The 21,009-nt window shown below is 45.4% G+C and overlaps 1 protein-coding gene across 1 annotated transcript; it reads right to left on the bottom strand.

Annotated features, from left to right (window-relative positions):
* Positions 1 to 466: 466 nt before the first annotated feature.
* Positions 467 to 19,907, bottom strand: PCMTD2 (protein-L-isoaspartate (D-aspartate) O-methyltransferase domain containing 2). The gene is made up of 6 exons (XM_089657493.1): positions 19,767 to 19,907; positions 14,362 to 14,695; positions 13,294 to 13,396; positions 11,745 to 11,916; positions 9,102 to 9,225; positions 467 to 5,764 (listed from the first exon to the last, which is right to left on the bottom strand). Exons 2-6 carry the CDS (start codon positions 14,666 to 14,668, stop codon positions 5,382 to 5,384), a joined length of 1,089 nt encoding a protein of 362 aa, XP_089513619.1. The 5' UTR covers positions 14,669 to 14,695; positions 19,767 to 19,907; the 3' UTR covers positions 467 to 5,381.
* Positions 19,908 to 21,009: the final 1,102 nt, after the last annotated feature.

Here is a 21,009-nt window from a genome sequence, read left to right as displayed (position 1 = left end):
TCAATAAGCTGTATGGGGTACCAACAAATTGGGGCATGGTTGTAAATGGATACAGAACACTGCATACAAAAACCCCCCAAAACAAAAATAAAAAAAACAACCCTTCTGGGTCTATGTATAAAAAAATGTGCCCATCCGTCATGAATAATCCCCATAGTATGTCTAATATATGTATTTCCTATAATTACCTGCTCCACCTAGTGGCCATAATGTAGTATTTTCCTGATTGTGTAAATTCAAGAAAAATACTGCATTATGGCCACCAGATGGAGCTGAGCATCATAGGAAATAAATACATTAGAGGCATTATGGGGATTATTCATGACAGCTGGGTGAATTTTTTATAAAAAGATCCCATAGCGTCTTTTTTTTTTTATACTTTCAATACATTTTTATTGAATTTTTTCGCAAAGTACAGGAGGAGAAACCCATGCAAGGGCATCTGAAAGAACAATGCATCAATGAATTCTAGATTAGTAGCCATTTAAGTTTAATATAAGGCGATAACTGAATCGAAATACAAAGAATATTCCAAATTAGAAGATGGGGTTACAATAATAGTTAGCATTGTTTTTTTCATGATTATTCACAATGGCCGAACGAATGCCCAAGTGAACGCATGGCAACATTTTGTTTTTCATACATAGACCTTTATCTGTTGCCTAAAAGTGTAAAAGTGGCTGTAAGTAGAACTGTAGGGTCTCCATTTCCATATGCAACCTAAGGGTTTATTTTTTGCATATGTCATGAACACACATACACATACATACACACACAAATATGGCTGCCAGAGAATATATTCTGGTCTTGTGCCAGGTCCTCCTGGCCTATAACACAGCAGGCCGCTCTGTCTCTATTAACCCTGGAAGAGAGGATTGGGTTGGGTTGGAGAGGATTGGGTTGGGTTGGGTTGGAGAGGATTGGGTTGGGTTGGGTTGGAGAGGATTGGGTTGGGTTGGGTTGGAGAGGATTGGGTTAGGTTGGGTTGGAGAGGGTTGGGTTGGCTCTCTTCATATTCATGCTTGAATATTCTGGATTTTAAAGCAAGCAGACCCCTCCAATGAGCCGAGGAAACGATCGACCCCTTCAAAGTGGTCGGCCATGGCAAGTCCGCAGTGGTCCCCCTTCTCCTCCGGTGTTCTTTTGGTGTATTCCGCAGCTAATACATTGCAACAAAGTTATCAGGGGTGTTTTAGGCTCACCCATTCTGCATACACAACAAAACATCGTCAGCTGAGCCAAACAATTACAGTTAGGTTCATATATATTTGGAAACAGGCACAATTTTAGGTTTTTTTCAGGTATTTACCAAAACATATTCAAGCTATAGTTCTAGAATGGATATGGGCTGAAAATATGCACTCCCAGGTTTAATTTGAGGGTATGTACATCCAGATTGGAGGAAGGGTTTAGGAATTACAGCTCTCAAGAGTAGCCGTCCCCTCGCCCTTTTTTAAGGGACCAAAAGTAATTGGACAATTGAATCAAAAGCTGTTTCATGGCCAGGTGTGGGCTACTACTTCATCAATTAAGCAGGTAAAAAGTCTGGAGTTGGCAGCTGAACACCCACAGGCAATAAAAAGATTTAAAAAATATATTTAATAAAATAGAAAAAACAAAATCTAGGTTAGGGCTCCAGGGGCCACTTTATTATTTGGAACCATCTTAGCACACAAAGAAAAATAAAAAATTCTGTGCTTGAAGTTAGGCTCGCGTGGCCCTTTACAATTTGGAAAACGCCTATTGCAAGGGGGGGTGTTATAGGGAAGCAAAAAAAAAAAAAGGAGATTTTTAATATAATAATACTGATCTTCCATGCTTTGGAACAATGAAGCACACCACAACTTAGAGAGTTGATGTCATTTGTCACTCTTTATGGGTGAGTTGGGGCGCCATTCATAATGGATGGCAACACAGCCCAACCTGCATCTACAGGGCACTGCAATGTGATGTGTTGCGTCCAATCAATAAGATTTGGATAATAAAAAAACAAAAACCACACACAACGATAAGTTTGCATTTCCCCTTTTTTGTTACTTCTCATAAGAATGTAAAAAAGGTGCAAATGTCTCTTCTCATTTACTTCTGGACCTTAGGCAATAAACATATGCACAGCTGGTATCTGATTAATAACGAGTAAGGAGTATAAAAAAGGACAGGGGCAGCAAAACCTGACCCTTCTGTAAATGTTTATTGACTGGCTTCAGTACGTTCCAAACCAGGGGTGGACTGACCATTTGGAAACTCGGACACTGCCCGAGGGCCCGGGGTCAGTAGGGGGCCCCATGAGATGCCCCTGGTACCTTTTTCATAGATTTTTTGAGTTTGGGCAAGGACACAGGGGCCCCATGATCTCCTATTACCCGGGGGCCCCATGAGTTGTCAGTCCGCCCCTGTTCCAAACCGAAACAAGTGTGCAGATCAAGAGGCACAAGTCCTTATAGGGCTGATCTATAACCAGCCACATACTAGTGATTAAAGTATTGAAAGAGGCATTTCAGCATGGCAGCCAGCCAAATAGCATTTTCAAAAGAGATATTTAGTAGATGGAGGCTGTGCTTCCTGTTTATGCTTTATGGATTTTTTTGTTTGTTTGTTTACTTAAAACAAAAACACACAACACATCACCACCTTCCTGGCTGCACTGCCTGTCCTTCAGACATCCCAACACAGGCGGCCCTGTGCAACCTAAAACACAAATCGCAGGAGCATGTAAAATGAGAGGTCTAATCATTTAAAGTTAAAAAAAAGAAAATACACAATAACAATTATGAAAAAAAGAACATGTATATTTTTTTAACACTACTAAAACAAAAACCATGAAAATAAAAAAAAAATAAAATTGCGCTTTCAGAAACAACCTCAGCCCATAACCCAACAATTCAATGCAACATTAAAAAAGTTACAGATGGAACCTTTGGCACTGGAAGAGCCCCGGTCAGTCATGTCTAATAAAGGCAAGTGTTTTGGGAACTGAATATTTTATAGATTGTAGGAGAAAAAAAAAAAAATAATAATTAGGGACTAACCACTTCCCGATCGCCTGATAGCAAAAGTACTGCTACAAGGCGGCACTGGGGCGCACAATCACGTATATATACGTGATTTTGCATTTCTGGGTAGGGGGCGCGTGTTCTACCCATGCCGCCATTTGTGGCCGCGGCTGTTAATCACCGGGCCCTGGACAGTAATTACCCGCCAGCTCCCGGAGATTACCGAGCATCTCCAACGGGGAGGAAGACTGTTTTGTTTACAGTCTTCCTCCCTGTCAGCTCAGGCACACTGCACAGCCATCCCGATCAGTGTGCTTACAATGAAGCGCACCCCCCCCACCATTCTAGTAAAACACTCCCTACCAGGGGCGGACTGACCATTTGGAAACTCAGGCACTGCCCGAGGGCCCGGGGTCAGTAGGGGGCCCCATGAGATGCCCCTGGTACCTTTTTCATAGGCTTTTTTGAGTTTGGGCAAGGACACAGGGGCCCCATGATCCCCTATTGCCCCCGGGGGCCCCATGAAATGTCAGTCCACCCCTGCTCCCTACATATAGTTAACCCTTTGATCACCTCATGTTAACCCCTTCCTGTCCAGTGTCATTAGTACAGTGTCAGTGCATTTTTCACTGATCACTGTATTGGTGTTACTGGGGATGTCAGTGACACCAAGTTAGTTCCCCCCCCCCGCAGTGTCAGGATATCCGCCGCAGTCCCACTAAAAGGCGCTGATAGCCGCCATTACTAGTAGAAAAAAAAAATTCCAGTATATATACACCGCCATTTGTAGACGCTATAACTTTTATGTAAACCAATTAATTTACACGAATTGGATTTTTTTTTTTTTTTTTTAGCAAAGACACGGAGCAGAATACATTTTGGCGTAAATTTATAAGAAAATTAGATTTTTTTACTGGACATGTTTAATAGCAAAAAGTCCAAAATATTGTTTTTTTTCCAAAATATGTTGGTCAATTTTTTTTGTAGTGCAAAAAAAAAATGAAGATCCACAGCCGATGAAATACCACTGAAAGAAAGCTTGATTTGTGCGTTGCATGACCGCGCAATTGTAAGTTAAAGTAACACAAAAAAATGGGCTGGTCAGGAAGGGGGGGTAAATGGTTAACTGATTACTTAAAAAAGGACACACACTGCCCTACTGTGGATAGATGGGAGAACTGCAACTGACTGCAAATTGGTGAGCAGCACACCTAGCATGGCGACATTAAACATTTAAAAAAAACAAAAAAAAAAAAAATGTTTTCTTCTTTTAATTATAACATACCGCAAAATATCACTGTGAACTTTTGAAGCCATAAGCAAGTCTGAAAAGGACATACCATGGTAAGTTTTGATTGTTAAGCTGCATCTCGTTTATCTTGAGCAACACACCTTGCACTTAGCTACCCTACTATGATTAATAAGCAATTTTTTTTTTTTTTAACAGGATGAGAAAAGTTGCTCTTATAAATAGAGGGAGGGTGTTTGTTGTGGAACCTTACACCATATAACCACTATAAAAAAAAGGAGCACAAGATTCACAGAACAACAAAAACAAATAAACACAAAAAATAAAAAAACAAAACCAACACACACTTGTTAGTTGGCAAGGCTGGCACTTTAAAAGTGTGCTACTGTTAAGCAAGACACAAGAAAGCTTCTATCTTATTAAACAAAATTATTCCTATATCATGGATGATGGGGCTGGATAGTTCCGCTTTGATGGAGTCCCAGTATTTTCCTCTTAGGAGGTCCATGAGGCCATTGTCCAAAGCAACAAGGGAGCCGGAAATGCAGAAGTGTGAAACTAGATTACCATGGAAGGATCCATGCACTGGCCCCTAGTAAAAGTCGGTGACATAAATTATAATGCCACCCTGGCTCAAGCCCACGTACAACTCACACAACCTTTGAAGTCTTCAAAAAAAAAAAAAGTAAAAAAACAAAAAAAACACGGGAGAAAAAGTCTTAGAAAAACAAACTGCAAAGTCCTTTGACATCAGAGAAGCCACGATGTTAGCAGCCAAACCCTTCACTGTGGCTGGATGTAATTTTCCAAACACTGGCGAACTTCCAAAACAAAAAAAAAAACAAAAACAAAAATACAACATCGGACACCGCTCAAGGAGGTTTTGGAAGAACGCATTCTAGAAGAATCCAAACTCTGCACGTGAAACAAGACTCTCTGGATCTGCTGCAATTTTCCTTTTTGAGATGTGAAAACTTTATTGTTCAGCTGGCAGGAAAAACATGAGCAAAACGTTGGTCAGACTCCACAAAACCAGAAAGGATCGCCATCTCCGAACACGCACGTCTGGGGTGGAGATGACAAGTCTACAAAAGCCCTATGGGGCCTCAGGCTTGGCCTGCAGGAAAAATACCCAGCATTCACTTCTCTCTGTAATAGAGCAGGTAGTTTTTCAGAGGGTCCGGCAGAGGAAGGCTAAGGATTTTCTCTCGGAGAAAGTTGACCGGAGGATCGGCTTTTGTGTCGTAGACCACCTTCTCTTCCTCCTCCCTTAGATCAGTTTCAGCGTCTTCATAATTGTTGTTGTCGTCGAAGGGGTTTGGGATCTGGCTGGCGAAGACCTCTTTGTCGAGGAAGACGATGGTCCCCATTCGGCGCCTTCGTAGGCGTTTGCGCTTGTAACGAGGCTGGCTTTTCAGCACTCCGCCCCCTCTGGCTCCGGTTTCTTGGTTGATGGTCTTTTTAAGGCGGCCTCTGATAGTAATGCGGGCTAGATCTTGCAGAGTGCGCACATTTGGCAGGGCTGAGGAGTAAGAACGAGGAGAGACAATTTGATAGAACATGATATGTCTTGTACCTGGTTGCCCTGCTAGCACTTTCCACTGAATGGACCTAAAAACTGAGCATGTACAATTACATGGTGTGTGTTCATTGGTTCAGTCACCACCCTCTATCATCCCACTGCAACTTTTTTTAAAATTTCATAATATGAAAGAAATTATATTGATAGAATCCATTAGATCAGTTTTTATAAACTAAGATTTCCCCCAGAGATTGCTAGGGGCTCCTAGAGGAATGATCAATTATTGCCTCTTTCAAAAGACACCACCAAAACCAATGATCTTAGCCATTTGTAGGGATTTGGGGGGGGGTTGGTGATTCTTCTCACTGACTGCCAGCATTAGGGGCATTCTCTCCCACTGACCGCCAGTGTAAAAATAAAAGAATACACTCTCCTATTTCATTTTGTTATTTCTAGTGCCCAGCTCCGGAGAGAAGCACAGTAAGAGGCACAGGGGCGGACTGACCATTTGGAAACTCGGGCACTGCCCGAGGGCCTGGGGTTAGTAGGGGGCCCCATGAGATGCCCCTGGTACCTTTTTCATAGGCTTTTTTGAGTTTGGGCAAGGACACAGGGGCCCCATGATCTCCTATTGCCCGGGGGCCCCATGATTTGTCAGTCCGCCCACGAAGAGGCACATTGCTGGCCTCTTGTTTAGGGTGACATACAGTGGGGATCGAAAGTTTGGGCACCCCAGCTAAAAATTTGTATTAATGTGCATAAAGAAGCCAAGGAAAGATGGAAAAATCTCCAAAAGGCATCACATTACAGATTAGACATTCTTATAATATGTCAACAAAAGTTAGATTTTATTTCCATCATTTACACTTTCAAAATAACAGAAAACAAAAAAATGGCGTCTGCAAAAGTTTGGGCACCCTGCAGAATTTATAGCATGCACTGCCCCCTTTGCAAAGCTGAGACCTGCCAGTGTCATGGATTGTTCTCAATCATCGTCTGGGAAGACCAGGTGATGTCAATCTCAAAGGTTTTAAATGCCCAGACTCATCTGACCTTGCCCCAACAATCAGCACCATGGGTTCTTCTAAGCAGTTGTCTAGAAAACTGAAACTGAAAATAGTTGATGCTCACAAAGCTGGAGAAGGCTATAAGAAGATAGCAAAGCGTTTTCAGATGTCAATATGCTCTGTTCGGAATGTAATTAAGAAATGGCAGTCATCAGGAACAGTGGAAGTTAAAGTAAGATCTGGAAGACCAAGAAAAATATCAGACAGAACAGCTCGCAGCATTGTGAGAAAAACAATTCAAAACCCACGTTTGACTGCACGATCCCTCCAGAAAGATCTGGCAGACACTGGAGTTGTGGTACACTATTCCACTATAAAGAGATACTTGTACAAATATGGTCTTCATGGAAGAGTCATCAGAAGAAAACCTCTTCTACGTCCTCACCACAAAAATCATCGTTTGAACTTTGCAAATGAACATATAGACAAGCCTGATGCATTTTGGAAACAAGTTCTGTGGACCGATGAGGTTAAAATTGAACTTTTTGGCCGGAATGAGCAAAGGTATGTTTGGAGAAGAAGGGGCACAGAATTTAATGAAAGGAACCTCTGTCCAACCGTTAAGCATGGGGTTGGATCAATCATGCTTTGGGGTTGTGTTGCAGCCAGTGGCACAGGGAACATTTCACGAGTAGAAGGAAAAATGGATTCAATAAAATTTCAGCAAATTTTGGATGGTAACTTGATGCCATCTGTGAAAAAGCTGAAGTTAAAGAGAGGATGGCTTCTACAAATGGATAATGATCCTAAACACACCACGAAATCCACAGGGGATTACATCAAGAGGCGTAAACTGAAGGTTTTGCCATGGCCTTCACAATCTCCTGACCTCAACATCATTGAAAATCTATGGATAGACCTTAAAAGAGCAGTGCGTGACAGACAGCCCAGAAATCTCAAAGAACTGGAAGACTTTTGTAAGGAAGAATGGGCAAAGATACCTCAAACAAGAATTGAAAGACTCTTGGCTGGCTACAAAAAGCGTTTACAAGCTGTGATACTTGCCAAAGGGGGCAGTACAAGATATTAACTCTGCAGGGTGCCCAAACTTTTGCAGACGACATTTTTTTGTTTTCTGTTATTTTGAAAGTGTAAATGATGGAAATAAAATCTAACTTTTGTTGACATATTATAAGAATGTCTAATCTGTAATTTGATGCCTTTTGGAGATTTTTCCATCTTTCCTTGGCTTCTTTATGCACATTAATACAAATTTTTAGCTGGGGTGCCCAAACTTTCGATCCCCACTGTATGTAGTCATAGTAGACCAGGATAACTCTTCTCCTGATCTGTTGCTCTTGTCATAACTTGGGTTGAAAGGAGTATACACATGTGAGAATCACTGGACTGGTGGATTGCATCATCAGTGGGGCTGGTATTTAAATCCAAGACATAGGTGAGAGGAAAGGAGAGGTAAGGGAGATTCTGATACAAAACTGATGACAGCTTGGAGAAGTGACAATCCTCCAGAGAAGTCAGCTTCTTCACAGCATACTGTAGATTTAGATTCATAGGCCTTTATATATGATTGTCAGGGTCCAGTTCTGCTTTAAAGGTATTAAGAAACTGACTTCTACCGTGCCACCCCCAAATCTGAGTGAAGAAAATATATGTAGATAAACCAAATCTTGCACAAAAAGTGCTTTGTTTTAGCTGCACATATTTTGAGCAAACCTCTAACTGCATTTCCTTCTCTTTGGTTTTGACAGAATGTGAAAGGGTTGGAATCTCAGTCTGGTTTTATTGCTGTGTCCCCGCTGGGTAAATATTTCTTCACTTTCTCTTCTGGTGACACTCTAAGAATTAGTCAATGAAAATCTCTACAAGTTGACAGTTGTGGCCAGATTAGGTGTCCCTACTAAGAGCAGATCTTTGTTCGTATCGCTCGAACAGGAGCAATCTCAAACTGGGGACACATGTTCAGGTGACAACGCAGAACGTTCATGTTTTCTCCTCATTATATCCAGGTGATGGGATATACAAATGTGGAGAGATGTAGCTGGCATCACAAACCGCAATAAAAAAAAACTCCAGGAAAGAAGTTATCAGCCTTTGATCTGCCCTACATTTCATCCCGTGACGTGGGGACGAGACGCGAGGGCAATTTACTCATCAGGAACACAGCAACAAAAACCAGACAGATGTTGAAACCCTTCTCAGCTCTTTAACAAACTCTAAGCTCTGTCTCGAGTTCCATTTTAACAGGTTTCTAGGTATCGTAGGCAAAATAGTAATGTTTTACAGAGCTACAATTTGTCATTTTAACTTACGGAGATTGAGAGGTAGTCTCTTCCCTATGTCGGATTTACCGGGCTGTACTAGAGGAGCAAAAGACACGGCCAAGATCTTCTCGGTCTCCCAGCTTGAAGGTCCAGTGCGCTTGATCTTTGTCAGCTGGATCAGAAGCAAGAGAAACAATGAGATACTTTGGAGATCAAAAATTCTATACTCATGAAAGTTGGAGCAGGTTCATGTGTGGAACCATTCCAGGTCCTCTAAGCTCCTTAAAAGATTCGAAATCTGCCCTAGAAATATTTGTTGGTTGTGTTATGCGAATTCAAAGATTTCAACACTTCTCAAGTTAATAACTGGGAAAAAAACTGTTCAGATCAGGACCTCCGATGTGTCCCATGTCGGGGTCTCAAAAGTACTGATTCCAAAAAACTGGAAAGAGAAACACTGATACATCATAGGTGAAGAACTACCATGTTTCCCCGAAAATAAGACACGGTCTTATATTTATTTTTCCTCAAGACACACTATGGCTTATTTTCAGGGGATGTCCTATTTTTATTAAGTATGGTACGTATGGGGAGCAGCAGCTTTACTGGTGTTTGTGGGGGGTGAGAGACCCATAGACTGTTGCTGGTCAGTGCTGCGGAGCAGCAGCTTTACTGGCGTTTGTGGGGGATGAGAGAGACCCACCAACTGCTGTTGGTCAGTGCTGGGGAGCAGCAGCTTTACTGGTGTTTGTGGGGGGTGAGAGAGACCCGCAGACTGTTGCTGGTCAGTGCTGGGGAGCAGCAGCTTTACTGGTGTTTGTGGGGGGTGAGAGACCCATAGACTGTTGCTGGTCAGTGCTGGGGAGCAGCAGCTTTACTGGTGTTTGTGGGGGGTGAGAGACCCATAGACTGTTGCTGGTCAGTGCTGGGGAGCAGCAGCTTTACTGGTGTTTGTGGGGGGTGAGAGAGACCCATAGACTGCTGTTGGTCAGTGCTGGGGAGCAGCAGCTTTACTGGTGTTTGTGGGGGGTGAGAGAGACCCACAGACTGTTGCTGGTCAGTGCTGGGGAGCAGCAGCTTTACTGGTGTTTGTGGGGGATGAGACCCACAGACTGTTGCTGGTCAGTGCTGGGTTGCAGCAGCTTTACTGGTGTTTGTGGGGGGTGAGAGACCCACAGACTGTTGCTGATTGGTGCTGGGGAGAGAGACCCACAGTGCTGAGTAAAAGAGCAGGCATAGCTTTACTTCTTCCCCCTGAGGACACACAATACGGTACCTAAAGCGTCCTGCTCCTCACTTCACTGAGGAGACTTTCACTTTCTACATCTTCACTGTCTCCCTCTATGAATCAGCTTGCAGCACACAGAATGACCGGGAGCCGACCTTGTTGATGGGGCTGCCCGTAACCTCTCCATTCACCTCTGAGATAGCAGCTGTCACAATGGGGGAGATGAGAAGGGCCGCCTGTCCATCACTATGTCTTATATTCTATTGCGCAAATGCTTAGAATTCCTGCTACGGCTTATTTTATGGGTAGGTCCTATTTTCGGGGAAACACGGTATGTTACTTACGAAGATACAAAGATAAGTCATTGCAAGTTCAAGTATGGGACCATTCCAGGTCTTTTGAACTCCTAACTAGAGGTTCTCAAAGGAAAAGTTCACCTTTTGGACAAAAATAATAAATGCACTATTTTTTGCAGTTAAAAAAAAAAAATGTGCATTTATTATTTTTGGCCAAAAGGACCCTGGAAAGCATTGCACCAGCAATCAGTAGATGGCTGATGCCATGCAGGGCTCCTGCAGACCTGTCAGAATATCTGCTTTGTGTACAGGGATGTATGGGATATACAGCCAAGCAGATATTCTGACAGGAAGCTTCATTTAACTACCACGGAGCTCCACAGCACCATGGTAGTTCACTGAAAATGACAAGCCGACAGTTGCTAAGGCTGCCGGGACTTGCAGTTCATTAATTCACAGAAGTCCATGAATGAATGACGCAGCTGTGTGGGCGTAGCCCCAAAAGGCTGCGTTGTTCTCAAATCTGACAGATAGTATGGGGAAACTTCTCCCCGTATTAGCTGTCCGAGAGAAGGGCGGCAGCAGCAGCACCAAGAACATGTTACATGTTCCACCTTAAAAACGGGTGGAACATGTAACATGTTCCCAAAGGTGAACTTATCCTTTAAGTAGTATGGTGGCTGTCCTGGATACCCTAGTTGGCCATGTTATGCAAATCCAAAGGATTACACACTTTCCAGGTTACTAAGCGGGGAATAGCTGTTCAGATCAGGAGTTCTGATGTCCCAGATCAAGATCTCAAAAATTACCAAACTAGTGTTTTCATGAGATCCGCAAAGCCAGTCTCAATATTTTAGCTGTTTAAACCAGGGGCGGACTGACCATTTGGAAATTCGGGCACTGCCCGAGGTCAGTAAGGGGCCCCATCAGATGCCCCTGGTAAATTTTTCATAGGCTTTTTTGAGTTTGGGCAAGGACACAGGGGCCCCATGATCCCCTATTGCCTGGGGGCCCCATGAGTTGTCAGTCCGCCCCTGGTTTAAACTGATATGAAGGGTTCTATGTAGTCTGTAAAGTGCTATAGGGTCAGTCAGGGCTGTAAATACAGCAATAAACTGATTCTTTGACAAAGTCATCTGATGAGCCGGAATGTTGAATGGAAGCTACCTTTTCCTCTAAAGGCATGACAAGAATCCCGCCCACTTTCAGCAGATTCTTCATGTAATCTTCATGCTCCTTCTGCACCCCAGCCCCGCAGTAGACACGATCGTAGGCAGAGCACTCCAGAGAGATGTCCAAGCAGTTTCCAGCCACAAAGGACGGCTCGCAGAACTCAAACCTTATAATAAACAAAACAGACAAAAAATTATGGACTGTCTGTCTGTCCAACAAAAAGGCCCGTCTGGTGCCTCCCTATGGATCATCGATCATGAAGGTGAATTGATGGCTAGGTTTGGGAAAAGATAAAAGGAAGGCTCAAGCAGGACTTTGGTTATGAACCAATAGTCAAGTGTGGGAAAAGGAGGGCCCCGAGTGCAAACTCAAGAATAGACGTTAGCATTTTTCATAGCAGAGCCTCCCAACCCCCGAGTTCCTGGAACTATGCATTGTACAGGAGAGCACACGTTACTCTAGGTGCCATCTATTTTCATAGCAGAGCCTCCCAACCCCCGAGATCCTGGAACTATGCATTGTATAGGAAAGCACACGTTACTCTAGATGCCATCTTTCCTTGCCATCAATTTTCATAGCAGAGCCTCCCAACCCCCGAATTCCTGGAACTATGCATTGTACAGGAGAGCACACGTTACTCTAGGTGCCAGATTTCCTTACCATCAATTTTCATAGCAGAGCCTCCCAACCCCCGAGATCCTGGAACTATGCATTGTATAGGAGAGCACACGTTACTCTAGGTGCCATCTTTCCTTGCCATCAATTTTCATAGCAGAGCCTCCCAACCCCACGAATTCCTGGAACTATGCATTGTATAGGAGAGCACACGTTACTCTAGGTGCCATCTATTTTCATAGCAGAGCCTCCCAACCCCCGAGATCCTGGAACTATGCATTGTATAGGAAAGCACACGTTACTCTAGATGCCATCTTTCCTTGCCATCAATTTTCATAGCAGAGCCTCCCAACCCCCGAATTCCTGGAACTATGCATTGTACAGGAGAGCACACGTTACTCTAGGTGCCAGATTTCCTTGCCATCAATTTTCATAGCAGAGCCTCCCAACCCCCGAATTCCTGGAACTATGCATTGTATAGGAGAGCACACGTTACTCTAGGTGCCATCTATTTTCATAGCAGAGCCTCCCAACCCCCGAGATCCTGGAACAATGCATTGTATAGGAAAGCACACGTTACTCTAGGTGCCAGCTTTCCTTGCCTGCAGTCAAAGCGACCAAGTGCTGTGTCAATCCTGTACCCCTATTGGATACCAGCTGAGCACAAATGGTCTGACTGTTATGGGAAGTGCCGCCATAGATACTTATCCATTTCTAGAAGCGTAGCGGCATCTTTTATAACCAAATAAGAGCCTCAAGCAGCCATAGACATGTCAGGACACAATGACCTGCATACTTGTTCCAGAACTCCTTAAGGAGTTAAGCAAGGACCAGATTAAAGTCTGCATCCTCATTAATGATGGCCACCACCTTATCTCTGCTGCGATAGGTTCCTTGTAAAGATCTCTCCTCACCAACGAAGCCTTACTTGTCAAAGCTGTCACTGGTGCGGACAAACTGTTCCAGCTTTTGTTTGGCATATTCAATGACATCTTGGTGAAGCTCAACGCCGTGATTGATGCCAAATGGTCCTGAAGACATAGAAGGAAAAGATTAATGTTTTTGCAATGTCCTATAGATAAAAGCCCACAATTACACACCAAAGCGTTGTGTACATGGACCTCTAAATCACACCAGTAAGCTCCAGTTGCACTTGTTCTGGAGTAAACAATATGCTTCGAAATAGAGGGAGTAGGAAAAAGGAACTGCACTTGAGCTTTGCTGGGAAGTGTATTTTGAGGTCGCTCTTAAAATGTATTTAAATACAACATTTTGGCTTTAGATACATTTTAAAGCATATGTCCAATTTTGAAGTCAAATTTGAGGAAACCCCACAATATGTTTTGCCCACTTCCTGACATTTTAACAGACAAGAGGCGAGAGAAAAATGACCAACAGCACCAGGGGAAAATCAGATTTTTACTGATCTGGCCCTGTTGCAGATTTTTCCTCGTTTTCGGTCTGTGAAAGCAGTTGTCAGCAGGACAGGAAGTTAAGGGAAGTTGCTCTAACAGACACCCAGACATTCTTCCCCACCCCAGCCAAGGTTCTGGCTTCATAAACACCTTAAGCTTTGTTTACCTTACCATTAAAACTTCCATCCATCCATTAAAAATTGCCATCAGACATGCCAACCAACACTTCCAATAGGTTCTCTGTAACGCAAAGTAAAGTGCCACCTTTCCAAGGGGAATCGTGCGACTGGAGTTTCAGAGAACATATTAGAGTCTCAAAGTATCCAAAACTATCTTAGGTCGTCGCTCTTTTATCTCTACCTGCATTACAAACCTTGCAGGGTTGCTTCTACATGGTTGGAAGAAGAATGAGCATTTATAAAACCCAAGAGTCTCCTGTTAATAGCAGCCAAAGAAGTTGATCCATCAGATTGCTTGGTGCCAAGTGTACCACCAGAGAAAAACAGAGGGACAGCCCTAGATGCCAATGGCAAACCCAGCAGAGGACACCGACATTGAAGACCAATAGAGGTTTGGCTTACCCAAGATTAACCCAACCATTGTGCTAAGGTAGCCGGTTCCACTGCCCAGATTGAGGAAGGACAGTCCAGGGTAGAGCTCCAATGCCTCCATCACTTCAGAGTAAATGCACGGTGCGGAAAGGTGAATGTTCCCATGCTTCCATGCCAAGTCCTTATAGGCATTCTCCTTAAATTCTTCCAGGTAGTAGTCAGCCCGGTCAATGGCTCGAAAAGCCTGCTCCACCTCCTCGGTGCGAATGTACTGAGCTTCTTTCAAGTTATCGATCAAGTCGTCATTGTCCTCTCCGGCACTCACAGCCCCTCCCATGGTGATTAGACTTGTGACTTGCCTAAGCTGCAAAAGAGAATATATGTAAGCCAACAACCAATAGGATTATCAGATGAGTTATGGGGGTGTTGGAAGCCTAGAGTCACCCTAGCCCTAGAGTCATTGTTCTGTTTTTTTCGGTACAAAACCAGTTCCAGGATAGTCGAAAGGAGCCCCCCTAACCTTCTGAAGAACTAAAAGCCCATTTCACCTTTATAAACATGAACATAACATGTTATATCCTGAATATGGGTGTAACATATTATGAAAGGTGAACTTATCCTTTAAATCTAGACAAGGGGAATAAGACCAGCTAGCTTCACAATGGCTGAGGGGGAGGGAAAATCCTCAGCCTATAACCCCCAACAATTCAACCCACCATCCCATAGGTGGAACATCAATTTTAATAGCTGCAATACAAGATGCCAATGTTCCAGCCAACAGTTGAGTAAGAGCTTTACAGATGATCTTAGTAACTCAACTGCACTACTATTTTATGAAACGCTGCATAATCTGTTGGCACTATAAAACCTGTAGAATAATAATAAAAATTGATAATAAATGGGACAAGTGGCGTTCTATGGTGTAGGCTAGACAGACAGAAAACTTACACTTCCATGCTCCAGCCAGAACACCATCCTGCGCAGGCCAAAGTTTTTTCTATTACCTTTCACAATGGTTAATTGGTTTATGACACCATAACTGTGGAAGGGTAAATCGTCCAGATCCACAGCAACCACAACTGTTTTGCACCAGCTAGAAGCTGAATAAAGGCTGCCAACTGGCTACTATATGTTTCAGCACTCTGCTTTAGTACATGTACGTATGATCTAAAAAACAGGTGCTAATGTAGTAATACAAACGTGGCACGTGTGCATTCAAGCAAAAATTGACACAAATTATTCTGATATTTATTTTTGCATCCTCCTGTGCCAGGATGCCATGGAGCCATAGGGTCCCTCCAGTGCCAAGCTGTGCTGACTGACCTCCAATCTGATGGTGTCAAGATGTGACAGAGCATTTTGGGTGCCATGGAGCTCTAGGATTCCTCAAACAGTAAGCTGTGGCTGACTGACCTCCCATCTGATGGTTTCAGGATGCCATGGGGCATCCTGGGTGCCATGGAGCCCTAGGGTTCCTCCAGCGGTAAGCTGTGGCTGACTGACCTCCAATATGATGGTGTCAGGATGCCACAGAGCACCCTGGGTGCCATGGAGCCCTATGGTTCCTCCAGTGGTAAACCGTGGCTGACTGACCTCCAATCTGATGGTGTCTGGATGCCACAGAGCATCCTGGGTGCCATGGAGCACTAGGGTTCCTCCAGTGGTAAGCTGTGGCTGACTGACCTCCAATCTGATGGTGTCAGGATGTGACGGAGCATTCTGGGTGCCATGGAGCTCCAGGATTCCTCGAGCAGTAAGCTGTGGCTGACTGACCTCCAATCTGATGGTGTCAGGATGCCACAGAGCACCCTGGGTGCCATGGAGCACTAGGGTTCCTCCAGTTGTAAGCTATGGCTGACTAAACTCAAATTGAATGGTGTCAGGATGCCATGGAGCATACTGAGTGCCATGGAGCACTAGGGTTCCTCCAATGGTAAGCTGTGACTGACTGACTTCCAATCTGATGGTGTCTGGATGCCACAGAGCATCCTGGGTGCCATGGAGCACTAGGGTTCCTCCAGTTGTAAGCTATGGCTGACTAAACTCAAATTGAATGGTGTCAGGATGCCATGGAGCATACTGAGTGCCATGGAGCACTAGGGTTCCTCCAATGGTAAGCTGTGACTGACTGACTTCCAATCTGATGGTGTCAGGATGCCACGGAGCTTCCTGCGTGCAATGGAGGACTAGGATTTCTCCAGTGGTAGGATGACCTCCCATCTGATGGTGTCAGGATGCCACAGAGCATCCTGGGTGCCATGGAGCCCTGGAGTTCCTCAAGTAGTAAGCTGTGGCTGACTGACCTTCCATCTGTTGTCTGGATAGATCTGTGTCTAATACCCCTTGCCAAAGCCAGCAGAATGGCCCCAATGACCTTTTTAGCTGTCAGTAAGGGTAGAATTGTGACCATCGCTACAAGGTGGGGATTCTTTCCACAGTCACCCAATGAATTTAATTCGGCAAGGGTTCCATGAGACCTTAAGCTTGTTTCAAGGGTTCCTCTGGGGTAAAAAGGCTGAGAAAGGCTAAACGTGAGCTCAGAGTATGATCTGTATTGCATAGTTATCCTGATCCATGATGTAAGTATTCATATCTCACACCTGATGGACCACTGAAGAAGCTAACAATCTGTTGTAGTTGGTGCTACTCTTGTGATTTCGGCAATCTTCTGGTTCTGTAGCGAGTGCCCTCCCCCTCTTCACACTAAGGATGTCCACCTCTTGGCATTGCCACCATTTACAGAACACCTTGTATTTTAAAATAACAAATTCAAGGAATTTTCCGATTGGATGAGGAGGGGTGGTGATGTCATGCCAATCAAAAAAATGCTTTGTGTGCATTGAAAAAAAACACACACATGATGTTCTACAAATGGCAGCCATGCCAAGCAAGTGACCCCCTGTGGTCGGTATACATAGTGGACTCTGCTCACAGCGGAGATGACAGACCGTGGCTATCACTGTAGTAGCGCCAACTACTACAATTGTCAGCCTCCCTCCTGGCCCCCAGGTATGAGATATGAATACTCACATTGTACCTCGGTGGACAAGTGTCACTATGCAAAAAAAGATCATACGGGGAGTTCAGAAAATCTTCACCGGAGGACTTCTGAACACTAAAAGAAAGTCTCCGGCTCCTACAAACCAAAGTGTTCACCACTCAGGATGGCCTTTCTCCAACCCTTTTGAACCCTTTAAATAACTTATTGGCCTCAGAGAATTCCTGCTAATAAACAGATCTATAGTTCGTGTGATGGACAGTACGAAGAATTATTACATTTGGGAACACTGGAAAGAATTACCGCCTTACAGAAAACTAAAAACATCAATGGAACTTATCTGAGAGGAAGAAATTGCTCATTGTTCAAGGAACCCCTAGCAACCTCTCTAGGAACCCTAGAGTTCCATGGAACCCTGGTTAGGAAACCCTGCTCAAGGTTTTTGTAGACCTTTGAGTAGGTGGAAGGATGGTTCTTCAGCATGCAACACAAACTGTGAAGCATGGTGGAAGGGGGGGTCCAGGCACTTTTACTGGATCTATGGCCGATGACTTGCACAGAGTGGCCAGCATACTGAACCAAAAGGCTTACCACAGCATATCGCAGAGCATGGCAATTCTCTCTGTTCTACACCTGGATAGCCAAGGCTTCATGTCACAGCAGAATGACCCAAAACATATGTCCAGGTCACAAAACCATGGAATTGCCATCTCCAAACCTGAACCCCACTGGGATGAGTGGGGAAAAAAATGGCTAAAAAGTGCCACACAATTTTGGGAATTTCTATACAAATTGCAAAAGTAGAGGTATGATAGAACATTTAACTGGTAGCGTATATGAAGACACAGGGCCGGGATAAAGGTGGGGGAGGGGGGATTAGAAGGGGTGCACTGGGAGCAGTGCTGATTTGTGGAGGGGGTGGGTGCCCTGGTCAATCTTCACCCTGGGCTCCGGGTGGCCTCCTCCCAGCACAAACCTGTATATGTTTATGTATTTATATTACAAAATAAAAAACAACAAAGTATCATTGTCAGGAAGCAGATGGAGATCACAACAATCTCCGGTCACAACAGAACAAGCAGAGGGGGGGGGGGGGACCATAGTGCTCCTGGTGTTGGTGTTCACACTTGTGCTGAGGCAGGGTGTCAGGATGGGGGAGGGGTGTCCTCTATTGGGTCTGGTGATCAGGTTGGGATGGAGAACATCAGGACAGGTCACGCTGCAGAGGATCCTCCAATCTCTGACTATGGGAGGCCAATGTACAGTCACGGACCGACCCACTGGAGACTAAAGGGGAACTCTGGGCAATGTGTGGTAGGAATATAGAAGGGTGTGGGGGTTAGGGAGGAGTCCTATCACTACCTGTCACCGTAATGAGAATAGAAGGAAACCCCCCAACACTGATCAATGTTATCTCCTGGAACCCCAACACTGCACTCCTCCCCCAGATCACTGCAATGCAGGTCCCCAGACACCGACACCCCATTCCTGTCACAGGGTCCCCCACTTACAGCTCTGACTACACCTATCAACCCCAATGTCAAGACAGCTCAGACTCCTCCCACTCATGACAAAACTGGACAGTGAAGTCTCGGCCCCTCCCACTCACTGACACCACATTACAGTGCAGTTCTGGCCCCTCCCACTCACTGACCCCTCCAGTACAGTACAGTCCCGGCCCCTCCCACTCACTGACATCCCCCCCCAGTACAGTGCAGTCCCGACCCTTCTCACTCACTGACCCCAGTACAGTACAGTCCCGGGCCCTCCCACTCACTGACCCCACAGTCCAGTCCCAGCTCCTCCCACTCACTGACCCTCCAGTACAGTACAGTCCCGGCCCCTCCCACTCACTGACATCCCCCCCCCCCCAGTACAGTGCAGTCCCGACCCTTCTCACTCACTGACCCCCAGTACAGTACAGTCCTGGTCCCTCCCACTCACTGACCCCACAGTCCAGTCCCAGCTCCTCCCACTCACTGATCCTCCCCAGTCCAGTCCCAGCCCCTCCCACTAACTGACACCACAGTCCAGTCCCGGCCCCTCCCACTCACTGACCCCAGTACAGTACAGTCCCAGCCCCTCCCATTCACTGACCCCCAGTACAGTCCCCTCCCACTCACTGACCCCCCCAGTCCAGTCCCGGCCCCTCCCACTCATTGACCCCCAAGTACAGTCCAGTCCCGGCCCCTCCCACTCACGGACCCCCAGTACAGTCCCTCACACTTGTTGTCCCCCCCATAGAGGAATCTCTGGCTCCTCCCACCATCCTCGCTCACTACTTCAGAGACAACAACACAGACAAGCCCCGCCCCTCTGCTACAGCCCGAAGCACAACCCCCCCTCCACCTGTCCTCGCACCCCCCGCATCCTCCGCTCCCTCCCCCCTCTCCTCCGTGCTCAGTACCGGCTGTGCAGGGTGCCCGGTTCTCCTCACCTCAGCTCAGCCCGAACAGCACCGACCACACTCCACCAGCTGACCAGTCGTGACGTCACCATAGACGCTAATGAGGCAGCAGGGGCGGACTCTTTATTCCGGGCTCCGCCCCCACCAGCCCTCTAAGCCTTAGCTGCTTCACCAGAGGGAGTGTCACGTGCTCTGTATCGGAGCGGCCCGGCCCTCTGCTCGGTAGCCCCGCCCCTTCGCCAGCGGCTGAGCGGCCCGTGCAGTCACGTGTCCTATCGCTGGAACATTTAATTTAAAGGGACAGTCCGCTGAAATGGCAGCTTTCCACCTGCACATCTGCTGGGAACAATCCCTCCCCATGTGGATGTATGCAAGGCTAGGAGGTGATTGTGATGGTGTGCATGCACTTCTCCTCCAATCCCAAGAGCACACACCATGCAATCTGATTGTACAATCTCTTTGTATTTTCAAAAATATACTGGGGGGGTAGTGTTGAAATCTCTTGTACCACAACATTGTAAGTATGTCGAATGTAGACCATACACAGTACAATCTGATTGTTCCATGCCTATTAGACATGTGAAGGCATGTGCCTGAGTGCATACTATACATGTACTGTTTATGTATAATCTACATACATGGCTATGATAAATCCACAGGAGATTGTATGAACAATCAGATTGTAACGTGTGTCCCGCTCTCCTGTGTCCTCTGTGCACCTTCTGCGGCTGGCCACGCCTGATGTATGTATTCCAAACAACAACAAACCTAAAATCAGCTCTACCAGATATCACCTCTAGGGGGCACACATACACATGCTGAAGAAGAAGAAACACAACTACTCCCTGCAACCAATCCGAGCTAGAGTCTGCTGTTGTCCATAGCAACCTTCTAGACTTTCTTAGCAATAAAATCATCAGTAATCTGAAACAAATTTGCCAAATGACCCAGATCACCGGGACCAATAAACTCTGTCCTTGTATGTCTGTGGCCCCTCCCCCATCTGTCTCCATCTCTGCCTCTTCTCTTTGCACCCCCAACCTAGTGCTCCCCACTTCTGTTCCTGCTTCTCTCCCCCATCCTATCCCTCACTAACCTCTCTCCATATCTCTCTCTGTCTCCCCCTATCACATTCTCCATATTTCTCTCGTTTCATATCACTCTCTCCCAATCTCTCTCCCTTTCTATCTCTTCACATCACTCTCTCCTTATTTCCCTCTCTCTATAGCTCTCTCCCTCTCCCCGTATCTCTCTCCATAGCTCTCTCCCTCTC

The sequence above is a fragment of the Staurois parvus genome, unplaced genomic scaffold, assembly GCF_062004578.1.
Source record: "Staurois parvus isolate SC_StPar_1 unplaced genomic scaffold, SC_StPar_1.0 ptg001004l, whole genome shotgun sequence".
In the NCBI taxonomy this organism is placed as follows: domain Eukaryota; kingdom Metazoa; phylum Chordata; class Amphibia; order Anura; family Ranidae; genus Staurois; species Staurois parvus.
The sequence above is the reverse complement of the archived record's forward strand: the minus strand, read 5'-3'. Positions and strand labels throughout refer to the sequence as shown.